Source organism: Phaeoacremonium minimum, assembly GCF_000392275.1.
Source record: "Phaeoacremonium minimum UCRPA7 unplaced genomic scaffold PA7_03_scaffold_447, whole genome shotgun sequence".
Lineage (NCBI taxonomy): Eukaryota > Fungi > Ascomycota > Sordariomycetes > Togniniales > Togniniaceae > Phaeoacremonium > Phaeoacremonium minimum.
Genome location: NW_006921349.1, coordinates 104,296 through 125,401, shown reverse-complemented (window position 1 = coordinate 125,401; position 21,106 = coordinate 104,296). Strand labels below are relative to the sequence as shown.

General features: G+C 48.7%; 3 protein-coding genes across 3 annotated transcripts; all 3 read left to right on the top strand.

Moving 5' to 3' along the window:
• Window positions 1-1,521: 1,521 nt before the first annotated feature.
• Window positions 1,522-3,906, top strand: UCRPA7_5973 (putative glycoside hydrolase family 94 protein; the record flags this gene model as incomplete). Its single annotated transcript, XM_007918516.1, has 2 exons — window positions 1,522-3,232; window positions 3,800-3,906. 2 exons carry the CDS (start codon window positions 1,522-1,524, stop codon window positions 3,904-3,906), a joined length of 1,818 nt encoding a protein of 605 aa, XP_007916707.1.
• Window positions 3,907-8,973: 5,067 nt separating this feature from the next.
• UCRPA7_5972 (putative mfs monosaccharide protein) lies at window positions 8,974-9,756 on the top strand (the record flags this gene model as incomplete). The annotated part of the gene is made up of 4 exons (XM_007918515.1): window positions 8,974-8,998; window positions 9,150-9,332; window positions 9,398-9,534; window positions 9,598-9,756. 4 exons carry the CDS (start codon window positions 8,974-8,976, stop codon window positions 9,754-9,756), a joined length of 504 nt encoding a protein of 167 aa, XP_007916706.1.
• Window positions 9,757-18,513: 8,757 nt separating this feature from the next.
• On the top strand, window positions 18,514-19,526 carry UCRPA7_5971 (hypothetical protein; the record flags this gene model as incomplete). Its single annotated transcript, XM_007918514.1, has 3 exons — window positions 18,514-18,786; window positions 18,843-19,205; window positions 19,272-19,526. 3 exons carry the CDS (start codon window positions 18,514-18,516, stop codon window positions 19,524-19,526), a joined length of 891 nt encoding a protein of 296 aa, XP_007916705.1.
• Between the last annotated feature and the right edge of the window lie 1,580 nt (window positions 19,527-21,106).

The window sequence follows — 21,106 nt, the reverse complement described above, 5'->3', positions numbered from 1 at the left end:
CTGAGAGAATGGCGGGAACAACGAGACCGAGCATCCTGAACTACTTTCCTTCAGCAACTAGAGCTTGAACATGAGAAACCAGGTTCGAACAATTGAAGAATTCTTCGTTCTAGACATCAGACTTTAATTGTGAAAGCTTAGGAATGGGCTCGGACTGGACCTGCCAAGACGTAATACGAGATTATGCGGCGACGTGGTGTTGTACACTGAAAGGAGCAGTACAGGAAGATGATCCGCTGCAAGCTAGTGCTGAATGTGGATGGTTATGCAGAGGCATTCCCCAGGCTGACACCAGCTCGGTGCTCAAGGCGGTGCCGATCACTTCACTTCAGCTACGATCTGCGGTCGCGGCGGCACCCCGCTCTCAATATCAATGGTAATATACGCATGGCTGACAGTCTGACCGTATCTCGTGATTGACTCTGACATAGGTCAAGCATTTGTCTGCCGCGGCTGAGGGCGGGCTTCCGCACTTTCGGAATAGCTGGAGCTTCATCGTAGTGGTGTGTGTGGGCAAAGGCTATTGAGCATAAGTGCAAGGAATAAGCGGATTCGGTTAGTGCCGAGTCCGCTCTGCACAATGACGAACCGTGAATGGACCTTGAGATCACACCGCTTGGAGATGCGAGGAGTCTGACGGGTGAGAACTTCATGATTGCTTCCTGATATAGATATGTGTCGTGAGTTTCTTGACTCTCGAATACTCGCCTCCCACACGGACTTTAGCTGATGACCTATTGTTAAAGGTTACCATGCAAAATGTCCCTGCTACAAATATCATGTAATCGTCCGCTCGTCGACAAAATACCCAGTCAGGAGTAGTACTTTGTAAATGCATTGAGCCGTATGGTGACTGCCTGAAGAGCGCCGGCTAACATCAACGTAGATGTTAAGAAGTGAAAAGGTTTAGGCGCTAGCCTTTGATCCTCCACGCCGCCAACAGCCAAAAGCAACTGACACAAAAACCCCGCGTTTCTCATTCGGAAGGGCTACGGAGACGGGGTTGAGGAGCCGGGCCGGATCAGCACTAGATCTTCACCCCGGGAGCTCTAGGACTCCTTGCTTCATGAGAGTCCAGGAAAGACCGATGCCAATTTCCGGCCACGGAAGCCGTTCGGTGCCCGGTGCTTTATCTGCCATGTATTCCGGTCGTTGACAATCCCAGTGATCCCAGGAGTTTGCTGGAATTGGCCCAACCAAGGATGCCAAAAAGAGCCTAAGAGCCCGGGGCATTTAACCGTATTTTGCCAGATGACAGAAGTGGACCTTCCGACCGGCACCTTACCTAAGTCGTATGGACAGGAATCAACAGCCAAGAGGAGGCGGTGATGCATCTTCTCACCTTAAATAACTGTCAGGAATTATTCAGATCAGTTCAAACAAGCTGGTGAAAGCTTTTCAAACGTCCGACGAGACGTTCGCCATAGCACAATGCTACACCCTACTCACGATGGTGACCGCTACGACCTCACTAGCCCAACGGCCATGCCAAAGGCCGGAGGTTTCTTATGGAATCAAAAGATGATGATTCAAATAACCTGCCGTGGTTATGCTACTGCGCAGTTCATGCAGCCGGAGCCAGCCAAGTACGCTCATGCTCCGAATCTAGAGGCCAAGACGTTCATGCAGCCAGAGCAGAATTACTATGCCCACCACCCAGGCCGCTTCGTATATGTAAAAGACGAGGAAACTGGCCAATTGTTTTCTGCTCCCTATGAGCCGGTGCGCGCCCCGGTGGACCGGTTCGTCTTCTCTGTCGGAAAAAGTGACATCGTCTGGATTACGGAGCATCTAGGCATCCGGGTTGAGTTGAAGTTAAGCTTGCCAACTGAGGATGTAGCCGAGCTTTGGACTCTGAAGGTGACAAATATCTCTGGTCGCCCTCGCAAGATCGGTGTCTGTCCTTACTTTCCGATTGGCTACATGTCATGGATGAACCAATCGGCCGAATATCGCGAGGATTTGGGCGGTATAGTAGCGAGCAGCATCACACCTTATCAAAAGACCGAGGATTATTTCAGGAACAAGCTCCTGAAAGACAAAACGTATTTCTTGTGTGAGACACCGCCCGATTCTTGGGAGACTGTGCAAGAGGCGTTCGAGGGTGAGGGTGGTTTGCACGCGCCAACCGCCCTGCACCAATTGGATTTAGGTCGCCACGATGCTAGATATGAAACTCCCGCAGCGGTTGTATTGTATCATTCTTCGTTAAAAACAGACGAGGAGCGTGAGTTCCGATTCTTGTTTGGCCCAGCGTTGAATGATTCGGAGATCCACACTATGAAAGAGAGATATCTTAGCAAACAAGGCTTCGAGAGCTCTGCCCAAGACTACGCACGCTACATGGCGCAAGGACAAGGATGCCTGCGGATTCAGACCCCAGACAAGGAATTAGACAACTTCGTGAACAACTGGTTACCGCGACAGGCTTTCTACCATGGCGATGTCAACCGTCTGACAACTGATCCGCAGACGCGCAATTATATGCAAGATCACATGGGCATGAGCTTCATTAACCCAAAATACACGCGCCATGCTTTCCTAACAGCATTGGCGCAACAAAGGCCTAACGGTGCAATGCCAGATGGCATCCTGCTTATAGAGGGGGCAGAGCTCAAGTATGTGAATCAGATTCCACATACAGATCATTGTGTCTGGCTTCCTGTGGCCCTAGAAGTCTACCTCGCCGAGACTGCCGACTATGCTCTTCTCAAGGAGCAGGTCCGTAGTAAGAGTGGGGATACCCTGACCGTTTTTGAACGCCTCAGCCGAGCTATGGATTTCCTTTTGACACAACGCGATGAGCGGGGCCTCAGCTATATTGCCCAAGGAGATTGGTGCGATCCTATGAACATGGTCGGCTACAAGGGCAAAGGTGTCTCCGGGTGGCTCACTCTGGCAACTGCATACGCTTTGAATTTGTGGGCTGCTGTGTGCGAGCAAGAAGGGAAGAGTGAGCTGGCACTACAATACCGAGCCAGTGCTAAGGAAGTCAACTCTGCTGCCAACGGCCACTTATGGGATGGCGACTGGTTCGCGCGTGGAATTACAGACGACGGTGTTACATTTGGAATCAAGAAAGATCCCGAGGGTCGTATTTGGTTAAATCCACAGGCCTGGTCCATTCTAGGCGGCGGCGCCAGTGCCGAACAACGTGCGAAGATATTACCACAAGTCGATGAACAACTGAGCACTCCATACGGTGTCGTCATGTTTGCCCCAGCATTTAAAGGTATGCGAGAGGACGTTGGCCGTGTCACGCAAAAGCACCCCGGGTCTGCCGAAAACGGTGCTGTCTACAACCATGCATCAGTTTTCTACATTTACAGTCTATATACAATTGGAGAAAGCGACAGAGCTTATAAGTTCCTTCGTCAATTGCTCCCTGGACCATCCGAGGCTGACTATCTGCAGCGTGGTCAGCTACCAGTGTATATTCCCAACTATTACCGGGGTGCGTGGCATGAGTATCCTCGGACTGCTGGCCGTTCCAGCCACCTTTTCAATACTGGAACAGTACCGTGGGCATATCGATGTTTCATCGAAGGTCTTTGCGGCCTTCGTGGCGATGCAGCTGGTCTAAGGATACAACCTCAATTGCCATCAGCATGGAACAATATGAAAATCACAAGGTTGTTCCGTGGAGCAACTTTCAACATTGATGTTCGTCGTGCGAATGTCGAAAAGATAGTTGTTAAACACGATGGTCAAATACTTCCCCAAGCGCACATAACAAATATCAAAGCAGGACTAAGTTATGAACTATTTGTTCAAGTACCATAAGATCTGCGCCTCTCAGGTGAGAAGACGTTGGAGAGCAGTGACCGGATGGCACATGCCGATTGGAATTGCCACCAGGCAACTAATTACGTAGGGGTTTTCTTTGTAGAAAAGATTTTCAACTAAAAGTCAAAAGTTAACCATCGAGAAGATGTCATATAAGTAATTCGGCTGGTTTCCTTATGCACAATAGTCATTGATAGAAGGTCTCCCAGCCACATGGGGTTTCTCCACATGGTAAAGTGAGTTAAGAGGTGCATGAACGCGCTCAAACGATACTTCTATCATATTTAGAGAAAGATCTTGCTCTAGGTTTATGTAGGGTTTCATTGACTACTATTATCAGTTGCCGACGGATCGATTAGGTTGGCGTCAGTATTTGCATCCCCGCGGAATACTTACCAGATAGGGGAAATACCCCTCGGGATCAACTAGCACCAATTGTTTAAACCATCGATGCCCAAATTTGCCTCCACAGACCCTATCGCTTTGGCAACTTTGGCAAAACATCACATATTTCCATAATTGAAATGCGATAACATCTTCAATGTTGTGATACCTCTAAAACCATCGTTAGTCCCTATTCGTTCCTACCGTAAAGAGTTCAATATCCATTCCTCAGATTTTGACAGCCACCATTCGCACAATGCCGTCTACAATCTTCTCTCCACAGCAACAAACTCCCCAGCTTTTGGTCAATGATGGTCCACTGAAGAGTGACCAAGTCGGAGAGCTGAAACCTTCACATCCCTCCGAGTCTATGGATGACTTGCGGCAACGCTATGATAAGGATGGCTACCTCTTCCTGAAAGGACTCCTTCCCCGAGAAGATGTTCTCGCAGCACGGGCATCATATTTTGAAGCTATGTCTGTAACCGGCATTATTGAGCCTGGTACCAAACCAGTCCAGGGCATCTTCAACAAATCGGCGGAACCTGGAGATTACCCGAACATTGGTGCCGGTGCTGCCAAGAATGCACGCCTGGGAACTACCAGTAAAGCAGCAGAGTTCGAAGACCTGTCGGTAAAAGCTCACACTGATGAGTGGTACATCGGGTCTGAAGATGGTAAGATACAAGGATTTGTGAATCACCCGGTGTTGCGCAATTTCGTAGCGGAATTCACAGGCTGGGCCAACGACATACTTGGCCTCAAACGCACGCTTTTGCGAAATAATTGCCCTACAAACAGGGCAATCGGTGTCCACTATGACCAGGTTTTTCTACGATACGGGGAACCAACTTCAGTTACTGCCTGGGTTCCTCTGGGAGACATATCGATTAACGGAGGTGGGATCATATATCTCGAAGGCGGTAACGAGCTGGGGGAGGAGATCGAAAACGACTTTGCTAAGCAAGCAGCCGCTTCTGGCATGACCGAAGAGGAAATGAAGTACGCTTTTAACAAAAATATGATGGAGACAGGGTTTCTCTGTGATGGACCAGCAGACTTCAGTCATAGATATAGTCGGAGATGGCTTGTGACCGCCTATGAAGCTGGTGGTAAGCAATCCTTGAGGTCAAAGTCATATTATCATCTTTTCTAAGACATGACCCTATTTTGGTTTTGAACGTGGGCCCAAAAGCTCGCGCAAGCCTTAACCATTTCTCTTCCTTCCTTTGGCTCTACTATCTTTACTGTATCAGAGAAACTTATTAATTCCAAATGGCATTAGATGTTGTTCTTCATAAACCACATCAGGTAAGTTATCAGGTTTTACCAAAATTGACAACATTAATGTTCCACTAACAATTTGGCCCTAGATTCACGCATCTACCATTAATCATGACCCGGAGGGGAAAATTCGGCTTGGTACCGACCTCAGATACGTGAACTCTGCTAGGAAATTTGACACAGTAAGCATTCCGGGCACGACGACTAATCTCGTTTCTGACATCACACCAGCGTTGGCTTGCCCATTTCCGTTTCAACGACGGTCTATAAGGTGTTGCTTGAGAAATCATCAATCTCTCGCCAATATTCCGAGAGTGAGGTAGTCAGTGAACGTGTTTCCCAATACACCTTCTTATTCACCTTTTTAAGAAAGTCGAGCGTCTTGATTCGCTCAGCAACACTTTGCATGCAGAAACCGCCTTGAATGAAAAGTCAGATACCGCTCCAAAGCGAAGCAAGTAATGATACTCACAGAGAGATAACATATGAGTCGGGAGAAGAAAAGCATCTTCCACATGCTCGTTAGAAATAGCTAGTCCCATCAATACGAAGAGAGCTGCTGCGATTGAGCGCTATAGTATGTCAGCGGATATTGGCAACACGAGCCTGCAGAGTTAGGGAAAACTTCAATGACCTCTAACTTCTTTCTCAGTTTTGCATTCTCGAGACTAGAATATGACCCTGCTGCTGCATGTTGTCTCATCGAGAACATTATGATGGCAGCATGATAGTATTGTAGTCCCATGACTGTCTCTGCGCATCAGTGTTTAAACCTTTCAGGAGATGTATCAATACGCACCAGATGCAGCGGATATCATGTTCATAATAGGAAAATCATATGGGCCATCAGGCTCAACCTCGACACTGTATATCGGCTCGAAAGAAGCAGGCTTTGAAGTATACCATGCCCTTACTTCCCTTTCCATTGCCTTCCATTGCTCTGAGTTGCTAAACTGTGTAAACTGCTCCGGATTGGAAAAGTAACGCAATACTCGAGCAAAATTATACACCATGTGGTTTGCAATGGCCACGTCATCGTTTTCTTTGAATATTGGCAGCTCTTCAAACAACTCCAGACGGCTGTCAATTGGCCGACGGTGAACTAAGTACGCATACACTACTTGCCTTAGGTGCACCCAGCAAGCGGCTTCTGCTAAACCCCCTTTCAAGGCTAGGAGCGAGATCGCTTTGTGATCTAGGAGATTTCTTATACCGGTTAGGTGGTGATGATTTAAGTCGGTCTCGAAGTCACACTCCTCGTATGACCGAGATATAACAACTGCAGCAAGCAGTTCGGCACCCCAAGTTTCGGGTGGTTGTGCTAGAGTCCCAATCATCAACTCTAAACATCGACTATTGTGTGACGTGGCCTCCAAGCCGGGTGCTATATTGTGATGAAGCGCATCATACCGACTTGCTAGGGCAAGGACACCATATAGAAGCATGGGATTTTGCAAAGCGAGCCGTGGCACTACTAAAGTGAAATGTCGGAGTTCATCACAAGAGTCCATCATTGGCGCTAGGCGCTGTATATAGAGCATAAAAAGCGCTGCATCGCGGCCATTCAGACCGAGAGAGCTGCCACCACTTGAGATTGATTGGTACGGGCCAGTATAGAGCGGTCTGCTTCGCTATATTAATGTTTAGCCATATGTTTGCGATGGAAAACATACTGCTGCGGCAAACCCAAACCCGAGTTCTCGGCCTCTTTGGGCCGGACAAGAGGGTGCGTACTCACCTCAGTGGCTCGCCGGTCATTGTGCTTGGTGGTGAATATGAATCTTGGAGCGCGAGAACAATGCCGGCCAGACTCCTGGCAGCCGTAACATACGCTGGCCCCAGGCGGGTACACACATTTCCTGTGGCGTTGACGACAAGACTCGCACCCGCTACGAGGTTTCATGTCGAACCAAGAGCATTACCGCTGGGGCAATAACATCAAGGTGGGGGATTCACTTCTTGATATAGCAAGATAATCCGCGGGATACTCCACCCCTTCTGCCCCGCCTCCCCCGCAAGTGCGGGGAATCCCCGGATTTGGCTGTTTCCTAGCATCATGTGCATGGTTTAGTTCATTCCTCATTTTGAGCTTGATTTACTACTCTCGAGTTCTAGAAACGAAGTACCCGAAGGATAAATTACCAGATACTGGAGCGCGGTGGCATGGCGAATAAGTGCGAGCTTACGGTAGATATTTATGATGATATGTCTTGATAAATATCAGTTTCACCACCCAAAGACACCCTAGTGGAGCTGTGATGTGTGTGGGGAAAGTAGTAGATCCTCTCCTCCATCGAATACCCTGTCGACTGCAAAGTGATAGGAATAAAGCTGATTGGCTTAATATTTCATCAAATTCTCATCCCGAGGGTTATTTCCTCGTCGTTGGGAGGACTATTAATAAGGTACACGCTTCCCTTACTAGTAGGATTCCTCCCCTGCATTTGCAGTATCAACATTAGATATCTCGGGTATAAACTTCTTCGCAGTTATTCAAGGCCTGGTGGTTCTACTTACAGCCTGTATACCCCCATTTCAAGAGAAGAAGTTCAATAAAATCCCCAGTTTTGCAAAATAGTTAAAGAGTCTGAACGAAATGGGACCAAGAAACGACAAAGACGTTGACCACGACATTGAACACCATGAAGAAATGAAGCTTAACTCCAATGGCACCCTCAAATTTGCACAACTCGCGGCTGAGGAAGTTCACTAAGGGCAATCTGGCGCCAGAGCCTTCCTAAGCTCTCCCTACGTCTTTGGGGCTGCGCTTCTTGCATCAATGGGAGGGTTCTCATATGGTTATGACCAAGGCGTGATTTCCCTGATTCTCGTGATGCCCCAGTTTCGAGACCAATATCCTGAAGTTGCTCCATCACATCCTCATTCTGGATTCAACACGGGATTTATGACAGGAATGCTATTGCTTGGTGGGTTTCTCGGGTGTCTCTTCTATCCCTATGTCGCAGACAGATTATCTCGCAAGTGGGCGTTGAGTATGGCGGTGGTTTTCTTCGATGTTGGGGCCATTATTCAGACAGTGGCTCCAAATTACGGTACACTGGTCGCTGGTCGTGCTATAGGAGGGATCGGGGTTGGCACCCTAGCAATGGGCGCTCCTCTATATATCTCCGAGATCTCACCACCGGAGATGCGTGGGTCTTTGCTTGTTTTAGAGGAATTGACCATCGTTATTGGAGCTATTGTTTCCTACTGGGTTACATATGGCACCCAATATCTTTCGGGCAGCAGCGCCTTCCGCTTGCCGTTTGGACTTCAGATGGTCCCGGCAACGGTACTTGGGATCTGTATCCATTTCTTCCCTTATTCACCACGATGGCTTGTCATGGTCGACCGCCATGACGATTCACTACAAGCACTTTCTCGTTTACGACGCCTACCATCGACCGATAGCCGTGTTCAGGCTGAATGGCGATCAGTACTCGGTGAAGTGGCCTTTCAGCGTGAGCTCGCCACTGAGCAGCACTCCGGCGCGACAGGATATAAGCTCGAGTTGCTACAATGGCTGGATTTATTCAAGACAAAGGTATGGAAACGAACTATAGTAGCTTGTGGCATTTGCTTCTTCACGCAGTTCAGCGGGATCAATGCATTTGTTTACTACGCTCCGACTCTCTTTACCAGCCTGGGTCAAAATACACATAGTAGCAATATTCTTGCTGGTATGATCAATATAGGCCAGCTGATTGGTGTTGTACCCGCTATGATATTCATGGACAATATCGGACGCCGCAATCTGGCGATTTGGGGGGCTGTCGGTATGGGAATTGCTCATGTCATCATGGCGGCCCTATATGGCAGCTTTGGCAATTCCTGGCCCGATCACGTCTCTGCCGGCTGGGCTTGCGTAACATTCGTGTGTAAGTTATTCATTAAACTGGCTTTTCAGTTCTGTCAAATAGACAATGTAACTGACAAATAGCAGATATTTATGTTATTGTCTTCGGTCTCACCTACGGACCTCTAATCTGGACATTGCCCTCAGAAGTGTTCACTAATGTCTATCGAGCAAAGGGTGTGGGATTTGCGGTCGCCGTCAGTTGGTTATGCAACTTCATCATTGTGAGTAAATCATGTCCATGGTGCGTGGAGCGACAACGAATAACGAATGCAATTTGATGTTAGGGCGTTGTCGTACCACCAATGATCGAGAGTATCACGTACGGAACGTTCATCTTTTTCGCCGCATTCTGTGCCCTTGGGGCGGTTTTCAGCTTTTATCTGGTGCCTGAAACGGCCAACAAGACTTTGGAGGAGCTAGACTCGGATGCTATTTTCAAGTAAACTCAATCTATCCTTCGATGTAGCATTCTAGGCAACGCATCCACGGCAATCAGCGGCATTCGCGTATCATGTCTCAACGCTTGAGCTTACATAGCGGAGTCAAGGAGTCTACTGGTATGAGAGGTCATGTATGCTGGTTGCGAAGTCTGTTCTGAAAGACTAATAACGTTTACTACCACTGTACTCTAATAAATGAGGATCGTTACAAGTGAAGTATGTTATCATTAAGACTTCTCGCATTGCTGCCAAACGCTGGAGTTGCATATCGAGAATGGGTCCTTCCTGCATAGATTCTTACTCGAGCGTAAATACTCGAGCGTAATCACTTGCGATAAAATCAAACCTATCCCGGGAACGATGACCGCAAACCTGGAAAGTACAGTACAATGCTAGGCCGCACGTCACCGATTGGTCGCAGCCACTATCTTAATAAGCATCTACTAAAGTATCAACTCAGGATGATTTGCCGAATGTCCTGCTCCTCAAAGCCCCGGATGCAAGCCTTTTATGACAGTTGATGACGTAATGTATGGTTTGTTCGTTGCTTGACTCGAGAAGTACTCCGGAGCATTTGGTACGAGGAGATTTCATGGTCAACAAATTACCCATTCACGAGCCGTGATATCGAAGCGTCACCACTCCCACCTAAACGCTCTATTAGCCACATGGCCCCACTGTTCTTGCAAAAAGCAGACAAGTAAACATCACGATTCCTACGTTACGAGAAACTTGCGCCGAAAGAGGTGCATGGTATTTCCTGTCTCTGTACCATTCCGGTTGAATCTGCACCATTCTCAGACCATGAAGCAGATTGACTAAGCAAAATGTACCTTGACCGGTTTGATTCATGTCGTCAAGATGTAGTCATGGTTGAGATTTTCACATGGAGCCTCAGGACATTGATCGGGATTGACAAGAAAAACCAATGATGCATACAAATATAGATATGAGGCTCCTTTATGTTCAAATTTCTTTGCAACTTCCTTCATCTTGGCATTTCGCTAGCTCTACGTGAAGATTAGCAATGGTCCCGTTTACCGCACACACCGGCGCCAGCGTTTTGGCTCTGATAGTCCCATCTCTAGCTGCACCATTCGTTTCCAAGGCTCACACAACTGTCTCTTCAGCAGCAGCTGTGACGCCTGCAGTGGCCTCGGTGACTAACATTACCTCCCACGCGACATATATTGGAGCACCAACTACTACCGGCGCCTTATCCACGAGCGTGATTGCTGCATCCATTCCAGCCCTGCCTCCTGGTCCTGATGCATACAAATACCCTGCCGATGGCAAATTACATGCCCCAGAACCAGCACCATATACTCCTTCTGGCGGCCTTGGTACGAATGGTTCAGCCCCTGTGTACCGAGTGCAGAGCGATTTTGATTACCAATCTCTGGCTCTGGCGCTCTATCAGGAATGGATCGAGCTTGATCTATTTCATTGGGGACTTGCCACCTTCTCCGTTGAGGACTTTGAAGAAGCCGGCCTCACAGCAGAAGATCGTTTTTTGATTGAATTTATGGCGGATCAAGAAGTTGGTCATGCAACGTTGCTTACGAACATGCTGGGTGCTGAGGCACCGGTGCAATGCACCTACAATTATCCCGTCAACAATGTGCGGGAATACATTGACTTCAATCAGAAGCTGACGAGATTCGGGGAGTCGGGCGTCTACGGATTTCTCAACCATCTCAACGCGCGTGAAGTTGGGCAAATGCTTTTACAATCCATTTCGACGGAGGCTCGGCAACAGATGATATTTCGTCAATTCAGTGGCTTGTTTCCTATGCCCGTATGGTTCGAAACAGGGATTCCGCAATCTTGGGGCTGGACGCTTCTTGCTCCTTATATCTCTTCTTGTCCGGCCAATCAAACTCGTCTGATTTGGCAGAATTTCCCAGCTCTACATATCATTAATCAGCCAAATCCAGCCCGCATTAATGGCTCGGATGTATGGAATGAGACAACAGGTGGTTGGACAAATACCTTGAGCACCGCCAATATAACGCAATCCGAGGCATGCCTCAACAAGACGGTGGGCGAAGATTGTAGCCCTGCTATCACCCATAACCGAACTGTTCCTCTCTCTTATCCAGGGCGTGAGGTTTTCTTGGAATGGGATACACCAGGTCAACCTATCGGTCCGAACAACAGTTACATTACGTCCACTTCAGCAGGAGATCCTAAGTTTGCTTGTTGGGTGACACAACTCAACGTCACATACTCACCTCTGTTGAATGTGAGTGGAAACACTGCCTACACGATCCAGCCCAACGTTTCGACCTATGAAGGGGACCCGGCCATTAACGGCACCATGTTTTTGGCGGTCACAGATTTGGATCTTTATGTCACGCCGTTCAATTTAAGTATGGTCAACCCGCACGTATATGCGCTGGCACTATATCAAGCTGGCTGAAGCCGGTATATGCTGGTACCACTAAATTGTTCATTCATAAGAAACCTTAATTCATTGTACATAAGAACGAGTACATTGGATATCTCCTGCGCATCTTCGTGTTACTACTTGGCAGTGTGCATTGAACCGCTGATAGATAACAATGATGCAACACTGAAGGCAATGAGCCATTGTTACTACATTGTTGGTTGAATCATGGTATAATAATCATAGGCAAGGCTTTGTAGTCTTCACAGCTTTTATCCTTCTTCCTCATAGTTTAAGTCCTCTTATCACCCTAATTGAACCAAAGTGTCTCCGACCACATCCGTAACCCATGAGAGTTTCATTAGTCGTATACATAGTGGGACTAGATAGGTACCTGTTGTCTTTCCTGTCAGGGTAATCGGTACCACACAATTGTTTTCCGAAATCCGTCTCCAACCTAGCATCACGCGCACAATTTATTTGAAAATCATTGTACAGCTATAAAAACACTAGACACAATAACCTAGAAGGTTCATTATTCAATTTTGTCTTCTTGGGTGGTAAATAATCTCGTGACGGGGCGTTTCTTTATTTAAGTTCGATTAAGCGGTTGCACATTGGGGTTCGCTTGTTCGCTGATCGCTATCAGCCAAAGCAGAGCCTACACGACCATTGACCAATAATGCCTTGGGTCAGAGGTGGTGATTGGGAAACCCCCTCCCTTCTCTTTTCGGAGATCAGCGCGGGCGGCTCAGTTGGTTTTGGATGTGACCACCTGCGCACCAGTCAAATGTGGAGGCCGTGCGTGCGGAGACAGGAACGTTGTAGGGAGTATCATTGTTAAATACAGAAAATATGTATTACTATTTCTTTCTAGAAGATTATTGGCTCTGAGACATCAAATACTTGATTGTGTACTGGTTGCATCGGGATAACGAGTCAAAGGGGCCGGTAGCTCGTGGTAAGCCGCCTGGTTGCCCAACCGGTCATTGGTTGCCTGAAACTCCTTTTTGTTGGTTGCACCATCGCGGTGAGGCTTTCACCAGTACTAACGCACGAGAGTTTATCGCATCGTACCATTGGCCCATTTTGCGGCCTTGGGCAGAATCAAGCGGGTTGCCTAGCAAGTCAGACCCTGTTCGGCCTCATAAGTAGCACAGATTATTTCCAATTGATTTTACTTCATTGATCATACCATTCACGTTCATGTCATTTTGTTCGTGGCTATTACAAAATGCCTAGAATCAAGATCCCAGACAACAGGAACCGTTCGAATCCAGAAGCACCCATTCTCGATCCAGCGAATGTAGCGTTAAATGGTTGTATCAAATGGCTGCCGCCACTGTCCAAGGACAATACAGTTTGCGGGTTGCCACAGCGCTGCTACGATCACCCCGTCGTCATTTTGTCGAATGAGGCAACATATGATGGAATAGTTGAGATATTTCTGGTAAGTGTGATTCGAATACCCTGAATATGCAGGCCCTCGTTCTAATTACGATCTCATATTTAGGTGACATCTTTTGGAGGAAGAAGTCTACAGGAGGCTTATCCCGAGGCCAGTTTTATTAGACAACAGTACCTGCCAATCAAACCTTGCAAAAGGCATCCTGACAATGGGATTCTGCTTAGCGTAGCTGCTCATTGCCGGAATCTGGACAAGCCGTCGTATATCAACACAGGGAATCGCCGAACAGTTCCTTTGAACATTTTACGCGATTGTAATGGAAAAGGTCAAGACTATCGTTTATCGGGGGCATCTTACGTTGACATGCTAAACTACTGCGGTAATATCCGTCTTGGTGCATCAATCTCGGTTCTCCATCGATTGGAATCTTCTGCCGAACGTGGAGCTCACCGAACTCGAACCCACCTACCAAGTCAGGTTGTAACAAGTACAAGACACTTTCCAACAACGAATAACCAAGTATCTACGCTCCCGGTGGCTGCAAGTCGTCACCCGGCTACGAGAAACCTCCATGCTGCTATTTCAGGTCAGAGAGTGTATTCGACTGAGCCCAGATCTCAGCCAAATTTCCGCACCACAATATCGGCGCCGCCTACCCAGCCTCAGTATGGAACTATGTTGCCCCGAGGCAGCTCAGGCCATACATCCGATGATTGGTCAGGCTTCTATTCTTCGCGAAGACGGCAGGTAGGGTATATTGGAAGTGCCACTTCTGCCTCTCATGAAGGTGGAGACTGGCGGTTGAAGTTACTCATGACTATAATGGTGGTAGCTTGTTGGTTTTGCGTGTTTTATGCAATTTATCGGGGAGGTGTAGCCATGTTCGACCTCGCCAAGTCTGCATGGGAGTGACTTAAAGGTATGTGGGGCAAGGTCAAGCTACCCAGTGAGTTGTGGTAGTCTGCTGTTCTGTACTGGTCGAGTTTCACGCGGACAAGTTCGAACGTATGATAGCATATGACTTGGTTGCTTCCACGATTCAGAGCCTTCAATATGTGACTTGTGACAACACAGCAGTATTTTCTAAGCTCACTAAAGTATAATATGATACGACTATTGACAGGATCATTCGAAATGCTATCATTCAATGAGAGCACAGTATTTGTAATCTAGTGGTCTAGACATGTCGTGCGAATAATACATGCTATTGATTACAGGTCTATATCCTCTCCCTTAAAAATATTAGAAAGAAGTCAACGATGTTCCTTCTGAAGGACGAGTCTATCATTCTCCCTTGTATCCTTCAAGCTAAAGTACATGCTATCATGCAAATCTTTGTACAGTTCATGCTTGAAATCCATTATTTAGTCTTTCTCTGGCTTCGTCTTCTCGCAAGCTGGTCTGCGAGATACCCACCAACGGCATTGCCAAACATTTCAACACCCCCTGCACTCTTGCTGGCAACCGGAGGTGGTTCGGCTACTGGCTTCGCCTTTGCCGCCTCGTTCTTTCTCAGTGCATCTAGAGCTGCTGCACCAAGTGCCGCAGTTGCAACCTTTGCGCCCTTCTCTCCACCCCAAGGACCTTTCTGTCCGCGAAGGCCAAAGGCAGTTGTCGCCCCAGCCTCAAGCGCTGCCGCTGCAGCTTTCTGAAAACGAGGGTTCTCGATGAAAGCCATAGATTTGTCCTTCGTCGTCTTGCTACGGGTTATCGGTGGTCGTGTGGGCTCCTTGGTGCTCTTGCCTCGCCTTGGTGTGTGCGAGGTTGGTGGAGGGGGTGACATATGATGTCGAGAGGGCCGATGCCGAGTAGGTGATGGTGTGTGATGGCGACGCCGACGGTAGGGACTCTCCTCCCTCTTGCTGACTGGAGGCGCGGTTGTCGCTGTTGCCAAGTGAGGACGCTCGAGTGGCCGGCCGTGCCTAGCTGGTGGGGGATGCCTGGTGTCTCTGCGGTGTGGTGAAGGACGACGCTCGTCTCGAGCAATGTCTCTCTCCCTAGGCCGGGGCCGCTCCCGCTCGTATTCTCTTTCGCGTCGACGTGTCCTTCGTGGTTGATCAAATGTATCTGGCGGTGGAGTCGGAGGTCGATAGCGGTCACGAGGATGGACTTTGCCTATTGACGAGGTGTCCGATCCCTCAGGCGGCATCTCTCTGAAGCCGTCACGACCAATGCGACCATGTATCCCGCTAGTAGACGGCGGTTCGACATGACGGGAGAATTGTGGTGGTTTTGCCTCTTGTGCCGTCTCGTATTCGGGGCCGACATACTCATACTGCCCATCTAACCAGTCTTGTACATCTGAGTTACTGTCTCGTCTGCTGCGCATATTGATGTCTCTTCAGCTTTAATAAAATCACGCAAGAATTATGTAAATGGTTGAAAAGAAACCAAATGATATCTCGCTAAAGGGAGATATTGTAGGTTAAATAGAATGCCTTCACTGTTTCGAAGCTGTCTTCCCAACAAAACCCAACGAGCCTGAATCCGTGCAAAAGTCGTAAGTTGTTCTTTCAACGACGCAATGGATGAAGTGAAAAATTCCCCCACGGCACCTGATCAATGAGAGAAAAACAGAAGCGAAATCGGACGAGTAGAAAAGCAGCACATGTCCACTTGCAGATGTTCCTGCTTTATTACGACAACCGGCCGCCTTATCCTATTGACCCAGCGAAGCCGAAGGGGCGATGGAGGGATGGGAAGCAACCCAATTCGAGCAGATTTTGATGCGAGGTTTTCGCTCAAACTGGCTGTCCCTTCCCAAATCGTTGCCGAGCGAGATCTTTCAGGTTGGAAGCAGGCCAATCAGTCGATCCGGGCGGCTCGGTTGTGAGTGAGACGAGTGCCGATCCGTGTAAGCTGCGAACTGTGAGGCGTTTGCCACTCGGAAAAAGTGGGAGCTGCGCAACGCAAGATGAGATCATAACGGACGCTGCCGTTCAACGGCACCGTGCGATGCGACGATGGAAAACTGGGGAATTGATTTGCTGAACGTTGGCTCTTGGGCAGCGTCTACGGTGCCACGTCGGGTATTGCGTGAAATCTCTGAAGCGCCCTGGCGTCCGGATTTTGCAGCTAGGTAGGTAGGTACCCATCGACGACGGCATGCCGACGGCGCGCGCCCACGTCCGCACGTGGGGATTTAGACCCCGGACCTAGAAGCGACTGGTTCTTGATACTTCTCTATTTCGCGGGGTGCATACATTCATCCTCGCATGTGGCCTCAACCTACCACCACCAGCGTGGATGAGGCGTGGGCATCAAGCGTGGGAGTGCCTATGGTTACGCGATTCCGTCGAGTGAGCATGACGACACTGAAACTTCCGTCGGACTCTGGTTCTCTGTCCGTTAGTGTGCTCGTGCGATTGGATATGTAAGCAGTCTTGCCATTGGTGATACTGAAGGATGGACGAAGTTTCTTGTTGGCCCTCCCACGCTCTCCATTTCTCGGCTTTCATATATCATCACCTCGTCATTGGTATGCTGGTTCGCGTGGGTTGATGTTGAAATCATCCTAGGTTGCATTTCCCAACTCATGTCATACAGTTTCATTACACGCATGATGCGTTCATTTCTGGACACAAAGCGAAGCCGTAACTTCCGGCACCTCTGATACTCCCTTGAAGTCGCTCCTGACGGCCTGTTCGATGGTATCTAACTTTATGAGCAACGGAGAGCTTTCTAAATCCATGGGTAGCTTTCGAGCATACTAAATCTCAAGTGGTTTGTCAAAGATCTAGATAGAGCAATAGTGTCACGTTGCTCAAGATCAGGGTCGCAGAGCAGGTACTAGCCTAGTTTTGTTCTTTGCTTCACATGTTCGTTGCAATCTCCATTGGGCTAGTCATCGCAAACTTCGGATATGGTGTCTTGATCATCATAAGCATGAATTGCTGAAGGTGGCTTCGGGTAGCTTCACTCAAGGCCTAGGGGATGATAGCATATGGTTGGGCATGAATTCAGGCGAGTGATACACCACTGTTGCATGATTGGTTGCACAAATCGCAGGTGTTTAGCGAAACTATGAGCTCATCTGTTGTGATAATTCTGTGTGGTCATGAGGATGGTATCTTTCCTGACAATCATGCCAAGCTGAAGAGCCTTCTGATAACCAATCGTGGTCAGCTGGTTACATTGGGTCGGCATGCGTTTCTTTTAAATGTCGACATTAGAAGAAAATTCCTTGTGAGCTTTCGGGTTTAGATTAGTAGAGATATGCCGAGTGCCTCTGGAGGAGAATGTGTTCAATACATTCATTCGCGTAAACGAAAGGTACTAGTATGATGACAATGTCCATGTGTTCAGCATTGGCCATTTTCCGAATGAATAGAGCTAGGTAATGTCCCCATAGAGTTGTAATAACCAAGTCTTGCAATATCGCGGATGTATCGTGAAGGGGGTGACAGCTCAACCGCATCATCGGGAATCAAGCCTTTAACCGTTTGATCCAGACTCGGTATCATTGATCGAAATATCGCCTATTGTGATGATTCCATTACGGCCTCCTGGGCAGGAGTCGTAAGTAGTGAAAATGAATAGCGCCATTCGACACGAGTGCAGTCGTGGAGTGTGGAGGTTAAGAAGAGAATCCCTCGGCAGTCGCGATTGAGAAGAGACGACCGGCAGCTAAAAATAGCGGCTAAGTCATAGCTAAGCCACCACAGCCATCGCCACAACAATGCCGTTGTGGACCCACGGGCGACGTGTTTCAGGTCCGAAAAAAGGGGACCACCAAAAGGGGACCACCAGCATTCCAAGCATATTGCAGATTGTGATACGCGTCAGCGCCCCAGCCGCACACAGGGCACGCCGCGCGGGTGGGCTGACGAACCGCCAATCGTTGCTGGAGGCTGGCGGAAGATAATCGGCATTTTATCTTGAAGACACCAGCCAGTTCCTTGCGGCTCTTTTCCCCTTCAACATCATCGCATCGTTCGTCCAGTCGCTCGCAAATCAAAACACCATGGTGCCTGTAGCCACAACAGCAAACGCTCTCCGCAGCCTTGACATCCCGCGCTCGCCTACCGCGCTCGCCCTGCGCGCCGCGCGGCGGGCGCTGGTTGAGGCCGGTCCGGACATCGCTAAGCACACTGCACATGCCGCACTGATGCGCCGGGGCCTCTCCGTCTCCTCTGACGCCCAGAAAGTCACCCTGGGCATGATTGCCGTCTATATCGTAGTCATTGCATTACTATGGAACATTCCTTACGTTCGCTATATCCTATGGCCCTTCAAGGTGAGACCCGCAACTACTGAGATCCACGAGCTTGGCAGAGCTGACCATCCCGGCAGATGCTGGTTATTGCATTCCACGAGTTCGGCCATGCCTTCGCCTGCAAGCTGACCGGCGGTAAAGTCGAGTCTATCTCGCTCGACCCGCACGAGGGCGGCGTCACGCACATGCGAGGCGGCAGGAGCGGCATTACTCTGCCCGCAGGCTACTTGGGCTCGTCCTTGATCGGCGCTCTACTCACCTTCTGTGGCTTCGATATTGTCGCAAGCAAGATCGCCAGCATTGTGGTCGGTGTCTGTTTTCTACTGACGTTGTGGTGGGGCCGCAAAGATTGGCTCACGATCCTGACCATCGGCCTCGCTGTCGGCCTCATCGTTGCCTTCTGGTTCATCGACCATGCTGAGCCGCTGAGATTCGTGATAGTAAGCATCTCTCTAGGACAGAGATCCCATCCTTGTTTTAGAATACCTGCTTACTTGATTCGATAGCTGTTTATTGGCGTCATGTCGTCGCTCTACAGTGTTTGGGATATCTGTGACGACCTGATTCTGCGGAAAGTGAATAGTTCCGATGCCAGCGTATTCGCCAAGAGATACGGCGGCTCATCCCAGTGCTGGGGAGTGTTGTGGTCCATCATCTCGCTATTGTTCATGGTCGCTGGCATCGTTGCTGGCATTGCCGCCTTTCCTGAATCGTTTGCCGAGCAGGAGTCAGACTCGAAGAAGTTCATACCGACCCGATAGATTATTGAGCAAGCCGTGCTGGTTACGGTTACGGCGGGATGATTTCACGATTAATGAATTGGCCGACTAGAAACCTCATCATTGCGCGGACTCATATATCGACAATGGCGCGCTGTCCACAGCATGCTCCCACGACTTCACTACTTCTGACTCTGAAGGTTGGTCTTCCAACTGGGAAAGCTCAATGAAATTGTGTCGTGAAGGACTACATGTAAGGCTTCAGCGTGTAGCTGCTGTATCCTCTTCATTGTCAACGAATATGGCATGTGGCTTTCTCGAGGTGCAGCATAGTTGTGTTGCTGCTGTGGGCTAGGCACGTACAACTGCTCGACTGATACCGCTTTCTCCGGAAGTCGAGGCACAAAAGTGACGTGTGTCGATCAAAGAGTTATGAACCTAAATTAGATACCCTATAACCCTATAATAAGATCACTTTGAATCATCCATTCATGATATGCGGATTCTCAGTTCTGACAGCTTCCAGGCTCTTGTTACAATTCCTACTGATGTCTGGAGTGTCTCCTATTGGCAACGGGCTAGAACCGCTTTGAAGATTAGGACTAAGGATACTTGAATCCCCTATCAGGATGATGTGAAACCTTTGTCGATTCAAGTTAACTAACGTGAGAACATAGCTACCTCTAATGGAAACCATTAGTAATCTTCGTTGCGCTGTTCTCCAGGAGAGTCTTCCGGAACGTAGCTTCAACATCATGTTCATTCAGCCACACAGGGTCGCCTCTTCCTCGTATCCTTCCTGAGAAGTCTTCGTCACTCTCTGGCTTACCAGAGTTTTTGGCTACCTCCAAACGAGCAAGTTGCTTTTGTCGGCCATCATGCACGCTTTCGAGGACTCTGGCGGCGTGCGGCCTACGAGTGGCTTCGTAGAGATGGAGAGCGCGACGGATCTTGTTTCGTGGCACTGGCTCATCGATAGGCAGTGCTTCTGCAAAGACGGCTCGTATGGAAAGATACAGTGCGTAGGCATCGTCGATGGCAAGCGAGGCTCCGGCAGCATATGCGCCGCCGTGAGTGTGTGCCGCATCTCCCAGGAGCGTCACACGGTCTTGGAATGTCCACTGGTCAAGAGCAGCCCCCGCAACATTGGCGTATCTCCTGAGAGACCCCTCAGGTATTCTGCTAATGATAGACGATATGACGGGTGGAAAGTCCTTAACACGAAAATTAGTAGATGGGAGATGGTTGGGTAAATCGGGATGCTCACCTCAAATACCTCGCGTATATCATCTACTTCGGCAGGGCCGTTCCAGACGATGTCACCAAATTTAGAATTAGGGTCCGACTGGTCAACGCTGAAGCTACATGTGACGGCAAATCCATCAGAACCTGAATGGAGTTAGAGGGTCAGCGTATAGAGCCTTGACCCTTAATGTCAAACCTTCTGACCAACGTACCCGTTCGAGTACCAAAGAACCAAGAATTCGGACTTTGCTATTAATACAATCAATAAAGTCCAACATCCTATCTTCAGTCAACTTACGTAATGAGTGGAATCCTGTTGCAAGCCTTCTACATCAGCTACTAAGTCATTGGGAAACGTTGTGCGAAATATTGCGTCT